General features: G+C 38.9%; 1 protein-coding gene and 1 long non-coding RNA gene across 6 annotated transcripts in view; one reads left to right on the top strand and one right to left on the bottom strand.

Annotated features, from left to right (window-relative positions):
- RAP1GDS1 (Rap1 GTPase-GDP dissociation stimulator 1) overlaps positions 1–12,830 on the top strand; it is a 106,517-nt gene that overhangs the window by 59,265 nt on the left and 34,422 nt on the right. For all 5 annotated transcript variants that reach the window (XM_064510506.1, XM_064510508.1, XM_064510507.1 and 2 more), the window contains one exon: positions 3,383–3,508. In XM_064510506.1, coding sequence (XP_064366576.1) covers positions 3,383–3,508 — 126 coding nt within the window. The remainder of the gene's footprint in view (positions 1–3,382; positions 3,509–12,830) is intronic.
- Positions 1–12,830, bottom strand: part of LOC112988598 (uncharacterized) — a 97,835-nt gene that overhangs the window by 56,551 nt on the left and 28,454 nt on the right. The window contains exons 10-15 of the long non-coding RNA XR_010388888.1: positions 11,889–12,082; positions 11,346–11,474; positions 8,058–8,290; positions 6,172–6,269; positions 1,090–1,225; positions 694–823 (exon numbers count right to left, since the gene is read on the bottom strand). This is a non-coding gene — a long non-coding RNA (uncharacterized LOC112988598). The remainder of the gene's footprint in view (positions 1–693; positions 824–1,089; positions 1,226–6,171; positions 6,270–8,057; positions 8,291–11,345; positions 11,475–11,888; positions 12,083–12,830) is intronic.

Raw genomic sequence — 12,830 nt, forward strand, 5'->3', positions numbered from 1 at the left:
TGCAAGATTCTCTCACAGAGCATTTTAGCCAGTACCTTTCAATCTGAATTAATAAATGAAACCTCTAAATAGTTTCTAATTTGTCCTCTTCCCTGCCAGGTTTTTAAATTGCTGTTATAAGTATATTCTTCAGAAGAGCTAGCATTTTATCTGGTTCATCATACAAAATAGCTTCTGTCTTTTTCTTATAATTCTTGCCAGATGTAACTGGGACTTCTGGCAGTTAAGGTGAAAGTGAGGATATTCAGAAATGTTTAAAGTGCCCAGTGTTTTCAAGAATGAGATGAGCTGGGTATTTCTCTTTGGATTCTACCTCTGTTAAAATAGTTGCTTAAGCAGGATAGTGGGGAACACTGCATTTGAATTTTCTTTGTCCTCCTCTTGCATAAGAATAAAAATGCTCCATGCTTATATAGCAGCTTTTCTTCGAGAAGCTTCAGGGCACTGAGAAATTTGTGTTATCAACATCCTACAGATAGTAGGCATTAAACCCAGAAAATTGAAATGATTTCCCTATGGTCATGCCATGTAGCGCTGGCAGAGCTGGGAGTAGTGCCTCTGACTCCTAGTCTGCACTTTACTGATAAAATAAAATAGCATCTCTTTCTTCCCCACTTCTTATATGCTTTCCCATTCCTCTCATCCAGTTCTCTCCCCACCCTTATCACTTTTAGTCACGTGAAATCCCTCTACCTGCCTCAGTGGTTCTGTCACATTTCACCTCCTTCTTTTCACCTCTTCATGCCCTTTCTCTTCTCTTTCATCTCTCCAGCTTGTGTGACTCCTTCTCCTCCCAGCGTAGGCATGTGTCAGTCTCTCCCATCTTAGAAACACACAAAAAAAACCCTTTAGTTACTCTGGTTTCTCCAACTACTGCCATTTCCCTGTCAACTCTGAGCATAGTGAATGCTCAGATGCCCTCGCTAACTGGAGTTTCTCTCCCCCACTGCAGACCTTTTAAACTCGCTTTCTAAGTCTTTAGAGTCCTCTTCTTTGTCAGGTATGGGAGTGAGAACACCAACTTCATGATCTGTCATGTTCTCACACAATTAAAGTTCTCTTTTGAAATCCTGTCCTCCTTTGGTTTACCTTACTTTGTCCTTCTGTCGTTCTTCTACCTTTTTAAATAATTCTTCACTATGTCCTTCAGCTTCATTTCCCTTCCAGGTTAAATGACTGCTTTTGATTACCGTCTCTTTCCTCTGTTACTTCTATATAGCGTCACCTGCAAATATAATTGCAGTTACCAGCTATTGTTGCTGTCTCAACAGATCTGTTTTGCTGCGTATGGCACCATTGCTTTTACTTCTTGCCTTTACACATGGCCTTGATAATTACAAGTTTGCTCAGCATATTGCCTAATTTTTTGTGGTTGAATGGGAGGCTGAAAGCTTCTGCTCACTCCACATGGAGGGTGGCTGGAGAAAGGATTTCTTTTCCCCTCCCATCATGTGGGAAGACCCCCAAACATACAACAGAACAGATTGAGAAAGGAGACCTCTACATCCTTAGCAAGTTACTGTTTCTTCTCACAGACCAGGAGAGAAAGAAAAGAAAATCCAGCTTTGATGATGTGGAGACAGTAGTGAAGGAGTGGGGGTAAAACAAAGTGATGTAAGGAGGAGCTGAGGAACAGAGAAAAGAGTTTCTATAAGCAATTAAGAAAGGAAGAGGCTGAGGGAACAGAGAAGACTGTCAGAGGAAAAAGTAATACGTTAAGTAAATAAATACTGGGATGAAAATTAAAGTGGATAAGAAAGAAGCAGATAAAAATAAGGACATGGCGAAACTCATTTTAAAGAGATGCATCTGATATTTGATCCTGTTCATGACAGAATTGATACCATCACCTAGGCCGTCATATTCACCTTAGCATAACATCTATCTACAGTTTTAAAACGTTGCAGTATTTCAGGAGAGTGGGTCTACTGTGCTGACCAGTCTTCCATTGCACTTACACCAGTGTATAATATTGTTGATTCTACTTCATCTACTTGTTGATATATCAAAGTTTATCAGCATGCAAGGACCAGTTATCTCTGTGAAAATATGATTTTTATAGCTGAAACAACATTGCAAGGTTAGTTGCAACAGATACAAGCTTTTGTAGGTACAGAAACTTCAGAGAATATTTTAATAGATGCAACAGAGAGAGCATTAAGAAGTTCTTGCATTTATACTTCAAGCATTGCATGAAATCTCTGAGTTCTTCACATGAGGGATTCTACTGATCCAGTAACTATACCAGAAAGCTTTCTCTTCTCTTTTTATGGGGACTGTACAGCCTGGCTCACTCTGGCTCATAAATGACTAAATAACAAAAAGGTAAACTAATTTTGAAAGATCCAGGATAGCCTAGCATCAGGAAGAGACATAATTGGCAACCCAGAACAAATCAAAAACTTGTTGACCTTTGCCTGCACCTACTACAATGTGTATCTCCAAAGGGTGCTGCCTAATAAACTGCTAAGTAACACTTAGTGTATCAGGTGCTTGCCTTTTTAAAGTTTCCCTTCTAAAATGAACAGCAGCATGCCTGGAGGGTGCATTCCTAGTATAAGAGGGCAGCCTAAGCTATAGCTCCTTCTGGAGACCAGTTCTTAACTCTCTGATGCCAGGATAACTCTGTAGCTATGACTTGCATCGGTGTGCATAATGCATTGGTTCCCCATCACCAGGGGACATAGCAGAAGGAAGGATAGGAAGCCAGAGACCCTCCCAGTGAATGGGTCCTCTAGCTTTCCTCCCATGGTGGCAATCCATTACACCATAGAGAAAGGTCTGGCCTTTGGGCTCACGTAGCATCTCTTGTACTTCCCATTTCTTCTCTTCATTTTCTTTTCCTCATCGTCCAGATAAAGAGCCTGTTACTCAGCTTTAATTCTTTTTATGTATTTTTTAAAGCAAAAGCTTTTGAGGAGATTTGAATGTTGGCTTACATTTCTATTTAATTAGGTGAACAGAAGCAAAAAATGCTGCTCATTTTGGCATATGAGTACTAGTTTTAAGTCAGCTCTTGTGTAATTCAGTAGTTTAATTTATGTTTAATTTGTAGGGGTGGAGAAAAATGTTGCAAGTATACTGTTCTTCTCAACATTTCTTTATGATTCTCAAAACATGCTTAATCTGAGCTATGTTAAATTAGTTTCCATGGAAGTCAATTAAATACTCAAAATTCCTTCTAAATTAATGAATAATGGAAAGAACTTAAGCCAGAATCCTGAATTTAGGCGTCTTCACTAGGAACTTGCATGAGAATTTACGTTGTTTGTCTGTGCATACGTTTAGTTTCACAAAAGGCCCAGTTCCAGTGCCAGCATAACTAAAATGGATGAAACGGAAAATGGCAGACTTTCTTTAATAGGTTTTTCATGATTTGCAGAGTTTATGCGGAACCCATGTGTGGATGCTGGGTTGATCCCTCCTTTGGTGCAGCTCCTAAACTGCAAAGACCAGGAAGTATTGCTTCAGACAGGACGTGCCCTGGGCAATATATGCTATGATAGCCGTAAGTGTTGAAACATACCATACTTTGTAGATGGTAGGAGGGAGGGGAATGTTTCAGTGGACTGTACATTGTATAGTGAGGGTCATTTTCCTTTTTTCTTGGTTTTTGTTTACCACAAATTACCATAACACAAACTGTTCCGATTTTATGGGACAATTTTATGTCACACTTGTATTACACTCCTATGACAGAAAGATTAAAAAAACATCTATTTCAATATCAGGATACAGATGGACATAAGAATACAAAAGATTTGTGGTTTTGGTTTGTTGGGTTTTTTAAACATAATGAGCTGGGTTTTCAAAGAGCAGGTGCTACACACACAATTAAAAACCTGAATGGCCAATTATTCTCAAATGATAGTGGTATGGAGGGAATCAGAAGGGAATACTCACATCTTATCACTCTCAAAGCTGTGTAAAGCTACATATGTAGCTGGAAGGGATGCCTAAGCTATGCTCTTAGCATTCTTAAGTGGCCGATCAGTTGCACCAAGATTATATGTTGGTATGTTTGGTGGTCAGGGGTTATTTTGGGGACGTTTTTTACTTTTTGTGGGCACAATAAATTTTGTATTGCCAGGCATTAGTGAACTGAAATGCAATTGTGACTTCATGTGCAGATTACATGCACAGATATATGACTTGAAAAAACTAAACCAGTGGTTGCAGTGTTTTGAAAATGCAGCCTCATTATTCCTTACTTTAAATGTTTTGATAAAAGCTGGTGCATGATAAATAGATAATGAAGCAGAGGCACCAGGAATGTCTTTATGTTCCCATGAAGTAATGAGAAGGTCATGGATGTCTGCAGATGGGAAGTGAGATGAAATCGTAAAAGCATTTTATTATCTTGAGATCTTGTGCCTTATTTCATATGGCAAGAATTTTTCTTTGTGGTATGTGTCACATTTACTACAAGTTCCGCTGTTCTGAATACCGTCTGTTCAAGAGACTGAATTATTAGTAGCCTTCTTCCTTACTACTCTTTTCATGCTAGTTTGGAAATTTACGTTTTATGTTGTTTTTCAATTACCTTGTCTTTGATCTCAGGGAAGTTAAGCAGATTTCCGTGCTGGTATTTGCATTTACAGACAACTACTGCTTGAGCACGATAATATTTAATTCTTTTGTTTAGGATTTTCTTTAAGGTGACCGATCAACTGAATACCTGCTTCCTCATGGAAACTTCAGGAAGAAGCTGTTGAGCTTTCAATAACATGATCTATTTACTAAGTTTTATTTCAGGGTCATATATGATATAAAGCTCACTCCCAGGTGGCACTGGTTGATTGATGAGTAAAACATAATTATTCATGTCATTCTTGTTCAACTCACGTTTCTGCATGAAATAAATTAGGACATACAAAAATGGTCCTATAGTATCAGATATTGTGAACTGCTGCTGGCTTTAACAGTGCAGGATTTATACAGTACAGAGAAGCTATATTATCTGCTTTGTGTTGCCCTTTTGTGGAACAATACTGGCACTGGTAAGATCTACAGTAGACAGTGATGTGTTCTGTATACCAAATGCTGCTGCAGCCTATAGGAGGACAGCCACTACCCTCCCTGTATATCTGAGAAAGATGGATAAATAAAGTGTTTTAAAATGTCACATAAATCAAGATTAGCATCTCAAATTCAAGTGGAACAAGCTATTTACAGTGGTTATTTACCATATCCATCCTATCATGCTTTATTTTGTATGTTATCTTAACATGTAATAATTTTGTAGTTATGTATCCTATCCTAGGATATTACATAAGGACAAATACTTTTAATACTTGTCACTATAACATTTAATATATTTGCATTTATGACTATTATTTACTTTTATAGAAATTACTTTTTCCCTAACAAAGAATTTAAGTGTACCAAAGACAGGATGTGGAGGCCAATATTTTTAGTATCACAAATGCATGCATAAAATGTATAGATAAGCTTTTTCTTTTAAATTGAGATAAAGGCAGCTGTTACCTTTTTGATAATTGGGAATCATATAGAAACCTGAAATACCTTAGTAGCTATTTTACCATATACAGGAGTGGTTTTTCAGTTCTGCTTCCCATACAATTATACAGTACAGTTATGAGGAAGGTCTGTAAGACATCCTAAATCGGTGTTAGGCTAACAATATGAAATCAAGCCCACACTGAATAGCTCATAGCAGCATGTCTATTTATTGAAAGCCTTAATCATTGTTTATTTCATCCCTCTGTTTTAGAGGGAAGTCTAGATGGCACAGGACACTAACAAAATTTTCATCGCTTGAAAACAAACCTTCATTTAGCACAGTTTATGAAAGCTATGGGCCAAATGGCTCCTTCCTGCAGGGAAAGCCCAGGGAAAGAAAATAGTCTTGCAGAGGACGCTTCACCCAAATCTTTTAGTTTTGATTAAAAGAAAACAGCACCAATTTCTCAGAGTTCACAGATCCCAGTGTTGCTGCCTGAAGGCAAGGCCATTTCCACATAAGTTCAGGAGGGATGGCTCCTGGAACATTGCTCTGGAAAAGTTAATTCATTGCCAAGCCCCAATGCTGGAAGAGTTTTAGTACCCTTTGACAAGGAAAAAGAGAAATTACATACTTGCTAGCCAGGGACCTTGTTGAACAGATTCACCTCCTTACAGAAAACATTAAATAGAAACCTTCTGACTTACTGACAGATTTTCTTCTCCATCAAGTTTGAGGTGCAGATGCACAGTGTTACTGTCTGGGTGCTCCTCAGTGCTAGGCCACTAGAATAATACTGAATCACCTGTTTGAGCAGGGAAGAAAATACACAAGATTCAATATATTTTTTAAAAAGGTGAAGAGGAAAAATACATCAGATTTATCCCCAGCAGCTTTGAGAGCATCATTTTTAAAGTATTTCTTATGTTGTGAAGAGAGCTGTTTAATATGAGACTCTGAACATCAAGAATACAGGCAGATGTAATTGCAAAGCAGAATAGAAGGGAGCTTTGTTAGTACTGATGAGATTTCTAGAATCCCAGCCTCGCTCATATACGCAGAAATGAAAGAACAATTAAGACAGCCAAAAAGATTTTAAGTCTAGTTAGTTAACTAATCACAATATGCAAATTAGTCAGTGCTGTCCTACAATTTAAGAACAGTTGCATTACTGTGTGTTTCTGTACAGCCTGTAAGTGTTCCTCATGCTTTACCTAGTAATGCAACATATATCTCGTCCCCCAGATTGTAGTCTAAGCAGAAAGTGCAAAGCAAAGAAATTAAGAGCGATGTGATGTCTCGCTTTCTCCCCCGCTATATCTGTGTACTGTACACGGCACAGCCTGTACAGACCACACTCGCTAGTACTTTCATATCCCCAAACAATAGATTCCATTAATAGCCTCACTCGAGGATAGACTTTTGTCTGATCTGTATTACTAGATGCAAAGATCCCAGCCCACTCATTCCTTTTAACTGCCAGTTACTTCTTGGCTTCTCATCAAAGCTAAATTGTCCAGTCAGACCGTGAGACCTATCTTTCTAGCTTGTCCAGTCTCAGTCTTTCTCCATGAATCAAATCATAGCTACCTTTCTACTGCCCTTCTCCTCCGAACCCCAAGTCATTCTGCCCAGTGCTGCTTCTTTACTAAGTTTATTTATGGCTGGTGTCCAGTTACAGATGTATAGGGCATACCTCCAGATTTTTTCTGATTTCCCCTGAATCTTTGTTCCAAATGCAACATTTAGATCTCATCTCCACTGGTCAGGAAAGGTTATGCTTAACATAACATGGTTCTTGCTACAAAAAGCAATGTCTTAAGTGAGAGCAGAATGGCTGTAATTCAGCTGTAGCTAAAGCTTAAAACTGACTTGCCCCCATCAGCTCTGGCAGCCAGAGTGTGAAGTTAAAGAACAGAGAGTATCCAAATTGCAAGTTATGATCACTTCACAAACAACCTGATGGCTCTGCTGACTTCTTTCCTGGCAGACCTCCGGTGACATGAGTGAGATCACATTGAGTGCTTGGGGACAGAGAGGCTGAGCCCAGTTTTTGTGTCGGGCCTACCTCCTAGCAAGACCCATGCAGAAGAAACACAAAACCTGGCCATAGCTAGTTCTCTGTTCTGCTCTGAGACTCCCCCCCACCCACCCACCCCCCAACAGCAATACAGTTTGTGCAAATGAAAGATCAAGCCAATCAGACAAATGTTAGTCAAGAGTTTTCACGGAAGATGATGCTATATTAAAACAGTAGTATTTCCTTAGCAAGTAATGCCCTCATAATATTTTTTTTTTATCACCAAATTAGTGATGCACACGCTATTTTAAGCTTGGTGATGTTTTCACCTTTAGTTTGATGCACATCTTCAATTTTGAGCTAATTGTGCAATAAACTTGTATTTTCCTATGTTTTTAGACAACACTGAGCACATTGTAGAAGCTACTGTAGGAGGTGAAAGGCTAGAATATTTAGAACCTGATTCAGTAGCCATCCAGATGAGAGAGAGCCATTCCAATTGACTTTAGTTGAGATTGGACTAGACTCATACCCATCATAAAATAATTCCTTCTAGCTGTTTAGAACACTCACATATTCTGAAAGCTACCAAAATGAGATAACATCTCCATATATCTTGCATGGGGAATGAAAATTTTCCCATTCTGCCCTTCTGTAATGGTCATATTAATGGTGGTGCTTAGAGATCTTGCCAGGGAATCTCAGAACAGTTGCTGTTTATGCCAATCCAGTCCTTCATTTCTTCAATTACCAGCATGGATACATGAGTACATGTTCTCACCAGCCATTCCTCATGATATGAGCAGCTGTAGAATAGAAAAGAAACCAAAACCACTGACTCATTCTGTAAAGGCTCATGTCTGGTAGCTGCTTATCTGTGGTTTTTCATAGGAAATTTACTCGATCCTTCTTCCATTTCCCAAGCTATATGTTTCCTTTTTCTCTACACAGTCTCAGGGCAGTGATGGCAAGACTTCTCACTGAATTTCAGATAAGTGGCATTAACATAGAACCAGATCTCTGTTGATCCCATCCTTCACACCAGACCGTGAACATTATACCACTTCTTGTTAAAAAGATCTTACACATGCTACAAATTCTCTTGCAACAGAAAGGCTAAGTATTAAATTAAGAAATTACTCACATCTACAGTTACATACATCTCACTCTCAGGAGATGAGATTAATTTCAGGATCTAAAGCAAAGAAACAGATTCTTAAGAATTAAGCATATTGGAAGCAGAAATCAAGTTCATTTTTCTTCAGAAAATGGCACAACCTTTCTCAGTACCATATGGAAAACCAGCAGAATCCTAAGAACACAACTGGTGTTGATAATGGCAGACTGCTGGCTAATCCTTTTTATGAAGGTCACCCTGATTCACGCAGCCCAGCAGCATCTTATAGCAATCTTTTGCTTTTCACTGTTCTGGTAGGAACCAAATGTAAATACCACCTATTAAGCTGTTTCTCAAGCAATAGCATGAAATTGAGACAAGAGATTTTAACTTATTACTTGAAAACTGATTATTTGGAACAGATTAGAGAGAATTAAAATTTTAGTTTGTATTGTACAGTAATATTGCGTTACTTTTAGATCTGTCCTCTCTAAGGTGCGTCTGCATCTTAGAAGACTATGGCATTTCTGAGTTAAGAACCCTTGATAATGCAGGGTTTTTTTTCCAAGCATCTGCAGTACAAGTATTGCCTCAGCTGGAAACTGAGCATACACATGCCAACACACATTTTCATAGTAATATTTAGCACTCATCAACTGATTCTTAGGAAGCTGTTAAACACTGTAATTCTAATTTACCCATTTTACAGCTAGCCAAAACGGATTCAGAATGATGAAGGAATCTTCCTAGAGCATCAGAAAGAGCCATTCAAGGAGGTGATATGAAAAAACATGAATTTCTCATTCCCAGGCCCCATTCAGACTTAGTCTTTTTAAGTTTTACATTCTAAATGTTGGCCCTACTGACACAAGAGACAAAATTCTTGTGACTTACGCCAAAACTTAACAGCAGCCTACATGGGGAAAAGACTAAAAAAATCCAAATCCCCATAGATTTTCAACTTTTACACTTCTTTAAAATGAAGGTATGAAGCCTGATTTTTTTTTTTTTTTTTGTTTCAGAGAAAAATAGGCATGAAGGGCACTGCTTATTTTTTGCAATGCACACATTTTTTCTCTTCCTGTTTTTTTCCAGGAAGAATATTTGAATAAGTAGAAATAATACAAACTTCAGTCAATACAGGTACCCAGAAAATAAAATCTAACTGAGAAAGGAAGCATTTTTTTTTTGGCTCTTTACTTTCTTTCCCCCAGCATTTCATTCACAGACTAAGTTCGCCCAGTGCTCATATTACAGCAGGAGGGTCGGAGACACCTGCTTACCACACAGTCAAAAGCCATAGGCAAGAAGCAGAGGAAAAAAAAGATAAGAGATGGAAAGCTTTTCTAAGGTCTTAAAGAAGGCCATGAGCAGACTTGGAAAGAAATCCTGAATCCCAGCCTCATTCATTCACTAGATCTTGCTGCCACCCTAAAAGCAAGTTAAGAATTCAAATTTTGGTTAAGGACGCAGCTATTTCTTCCTAATTCAAACAAAAGTAGGAAAGGCAAAAACTTGGAATTCCCCGGTATTTATAAACACTAAAAAAAATGTCCTGATCAGGAAGAAAAGCTTTTAGAATTTCAATTAACCGTAAATGAACAAAGCAAGATATGTAAGCCACTCTCTCCATTCCAATTCAGCCTTCCTTTTCTCGACTTTAATCTATTGACTCTGCCTTTTAAGATATTTGAAATTGTTCAGATTTATTGACAACTGCACTTTCTCACCTGTTGGCTTCAAGCAGCCCAGAAAACAAAGCTTGTTAGTTGCATGTCTAGATATGGCCAAAGTGTCTTGCTTATTTTACCTAATTTAGAAAAGCAGGCATTATTTGATTATAAATATCAACTACCAGTAAATTAGCAATGATAGAAAACATCATCCAAATTGCCATGGAAAACAGAAGAAAGAATCTGTTAGTATCTTTGCTGAGCATTGCTTATTTGTGTGGGAAGTAAGAGCTTGTTATGCTTGCAGTCATCATTGTCCTCCTTTTATCTTTTTGTTTTAATATAGTCTAATTATAGAATCATAGCTTCTTAAATAATGATGTAGAAGGTAATTCTTTTGCACTCAGATCTACCTGTTCAGAATTTTGCAACATCATGTGCCATGCGTATACTGCCCAAGTCAAATCTGTTAGTTGTTTATATGATGGTTATACAAGGGATCCGTTTTTATACAGTTTCATACAGTGCAATAACAGTATTTCATTCACAGACAACATGCAGACCTCCTAAATTGGCAGTGAAATTTGTTGCGTCCATATCTAAATAATAGCGTGCAATTCTTGGAAACAGAAATTGGACATCTGTGGCTAAGAACTGTATTAGTGAAATCTACCCCATAAGCTCTGAAGCTCCTTAACGTCCCAGCAAGGCACCAGGACTCTGTTCAGTTGGAGGGTTTTTTTACACTAATACAATAAAGAGATGGTGCCCACCAGAGGAAATTGCAGCCTAAGTATTTGAGAAAAGACAGTGACTGGATGCAGCGAAGAGCTAGGTAAAGCTACGGGTAATAGTGAGATCATTAGGATTAGCAATAACAAAGTTGCATTCCTGTCACATGAGGTGTCAGTGTGTATGGACAAATTTGGTCTTTGAACCTCTTTGATCCTGAGACCACGCTGTGCCTGGCTATTTGTCCAGCCAGCAGAAAGGCCTGAGGGGTCAGGGTAGATACCCTGGATATCTCACCTACAGCCACGTTTGGCATTTCCCTGAAAAAGGGTCACTTACCTGAGACAGTGTCCAGTTAGTTCATCGACCGTATCTCAGCACCCTGGCTCTTGATAGCAGGCCGTTCTATCGTAGATGTCGTAGTGCGTTACAAGTTGCCCTTCAATCAAAACAGTGGGTTGCCTTCTGCTAAGGAGGTAGAAGATTTCCTCAAACAAAACACTTTGCTGGTCTTTCTCAGGCTACATCCCACAATGCTTCAGATGCAGGAACCTGATGCTAGTCAGTTCCTCTGTGCAGGCTGCATGCTGCTTGTTCAAGTTGCTTTTGAAAGTTGCTACCCTAGGCGTCATACTTTGGGGCAAGCATAGCACCGGCCAGCCTAAGACTGGCCCCAGCCTCCTGGTTCCCTGTGCTGGTTGTTACTTTCTCACTTAACTAAACAGTCTTCTTTTATCCCAAGGCCTAAAACAGTCTTCTCTGCATGTACATTTTTTGGAAGGGGGGGACCAGGGGGGAGATTGCCCCTTGGATTTCTCCCAACCTATTCAGAACCAAAATGGATCACACATATTCTCCAGCTGCTTTAGTGGAGAACCTTACCCAGAACACAATTTTCTCATTCCCCTTCTCCTCAGAGCTTCAGCTGTCAGTGCTGCTGTCTCACAACGCCAGGCTGAGCTTCTTGCCAAGCTCCTTTCGCCAGCACCCTGCACCAGCCTGTGACCAGGCCACGCTCAGTTCACACCCTTGTTCTTTGGCAGGTTGAAGCTGAGAGACAACGTTGCACTCAAGGCCTGGGAGTAAAAATTCAAAGTTAATTGATGTGTGCAGGTTTATTCTGGTGATAGTACGGCATGCTATTAAAGCGTATCTGACAGTGTAGAAAAACTGCCTGATGTTTTATTGTGCAATTGGATTCCATGATTTATTTCATACTGCATGAAGTAAAAAGAATGGGCTGGCTTCAGTTCTGACTTAGGCTCCCATAAACCTAGAGTAATTTCTTGACTGCAATGGAATTACTCTGGAGCTGCATGGAGTTATAAAATCAACTGAAAAATCTGCTGTAATCATGTTACACATGGTAAAGGAAGGCAGAGGCGAGTGTTACATTCAACTTTGAGGACTTTTGCTTGACTTTTTAGCACCTAGTTTTTTCGTATTGCACAGTTCCTTTGCTTTCAAATAGAATTCAGTAGTGGAAATTATGAATAAAGAATGACTACACTTTAAAACTAAAGTCTCCTCAGAATTTAGAACAAATCACCTGCCAATACTCTGACTAGCAGTAATTTATGTCTTGTTCCTGAAAAACATGGTTCTTTTTTTATTTGAAAACTTGTGCTCATTAGTGGAATTTGACTGCAAGTGCAGTCCTGAAGAGTCTTGGGCAGTAAACTCACCACCGTTCCTCTGTTTGATATCAGAAACACAAGATTTTGCATCTATCTGACAGAAGAGGACTGTGACAGAAATTAGCCAGACAGTGATTAGAAATTAGACAGAAATTTCATTGGAATTAAATTGTGGATTTGAATCTGG

Source organism: Dromaius novaehollandiae, chromosome 4 (assembly GCF_036370855.1).
Source record: "Dromaius novaehollandiae isolate bDroNov1 chromosome 4, bDroNov1.hap1, whole genome shotgun sequence".
Classification (NCBI taxonomy): Eukaryota; Metazoa; Chordata; class Aves; order Casuariiformes; family Dromaiidae; genus Dromaius; species Dromaius novaehollandiae.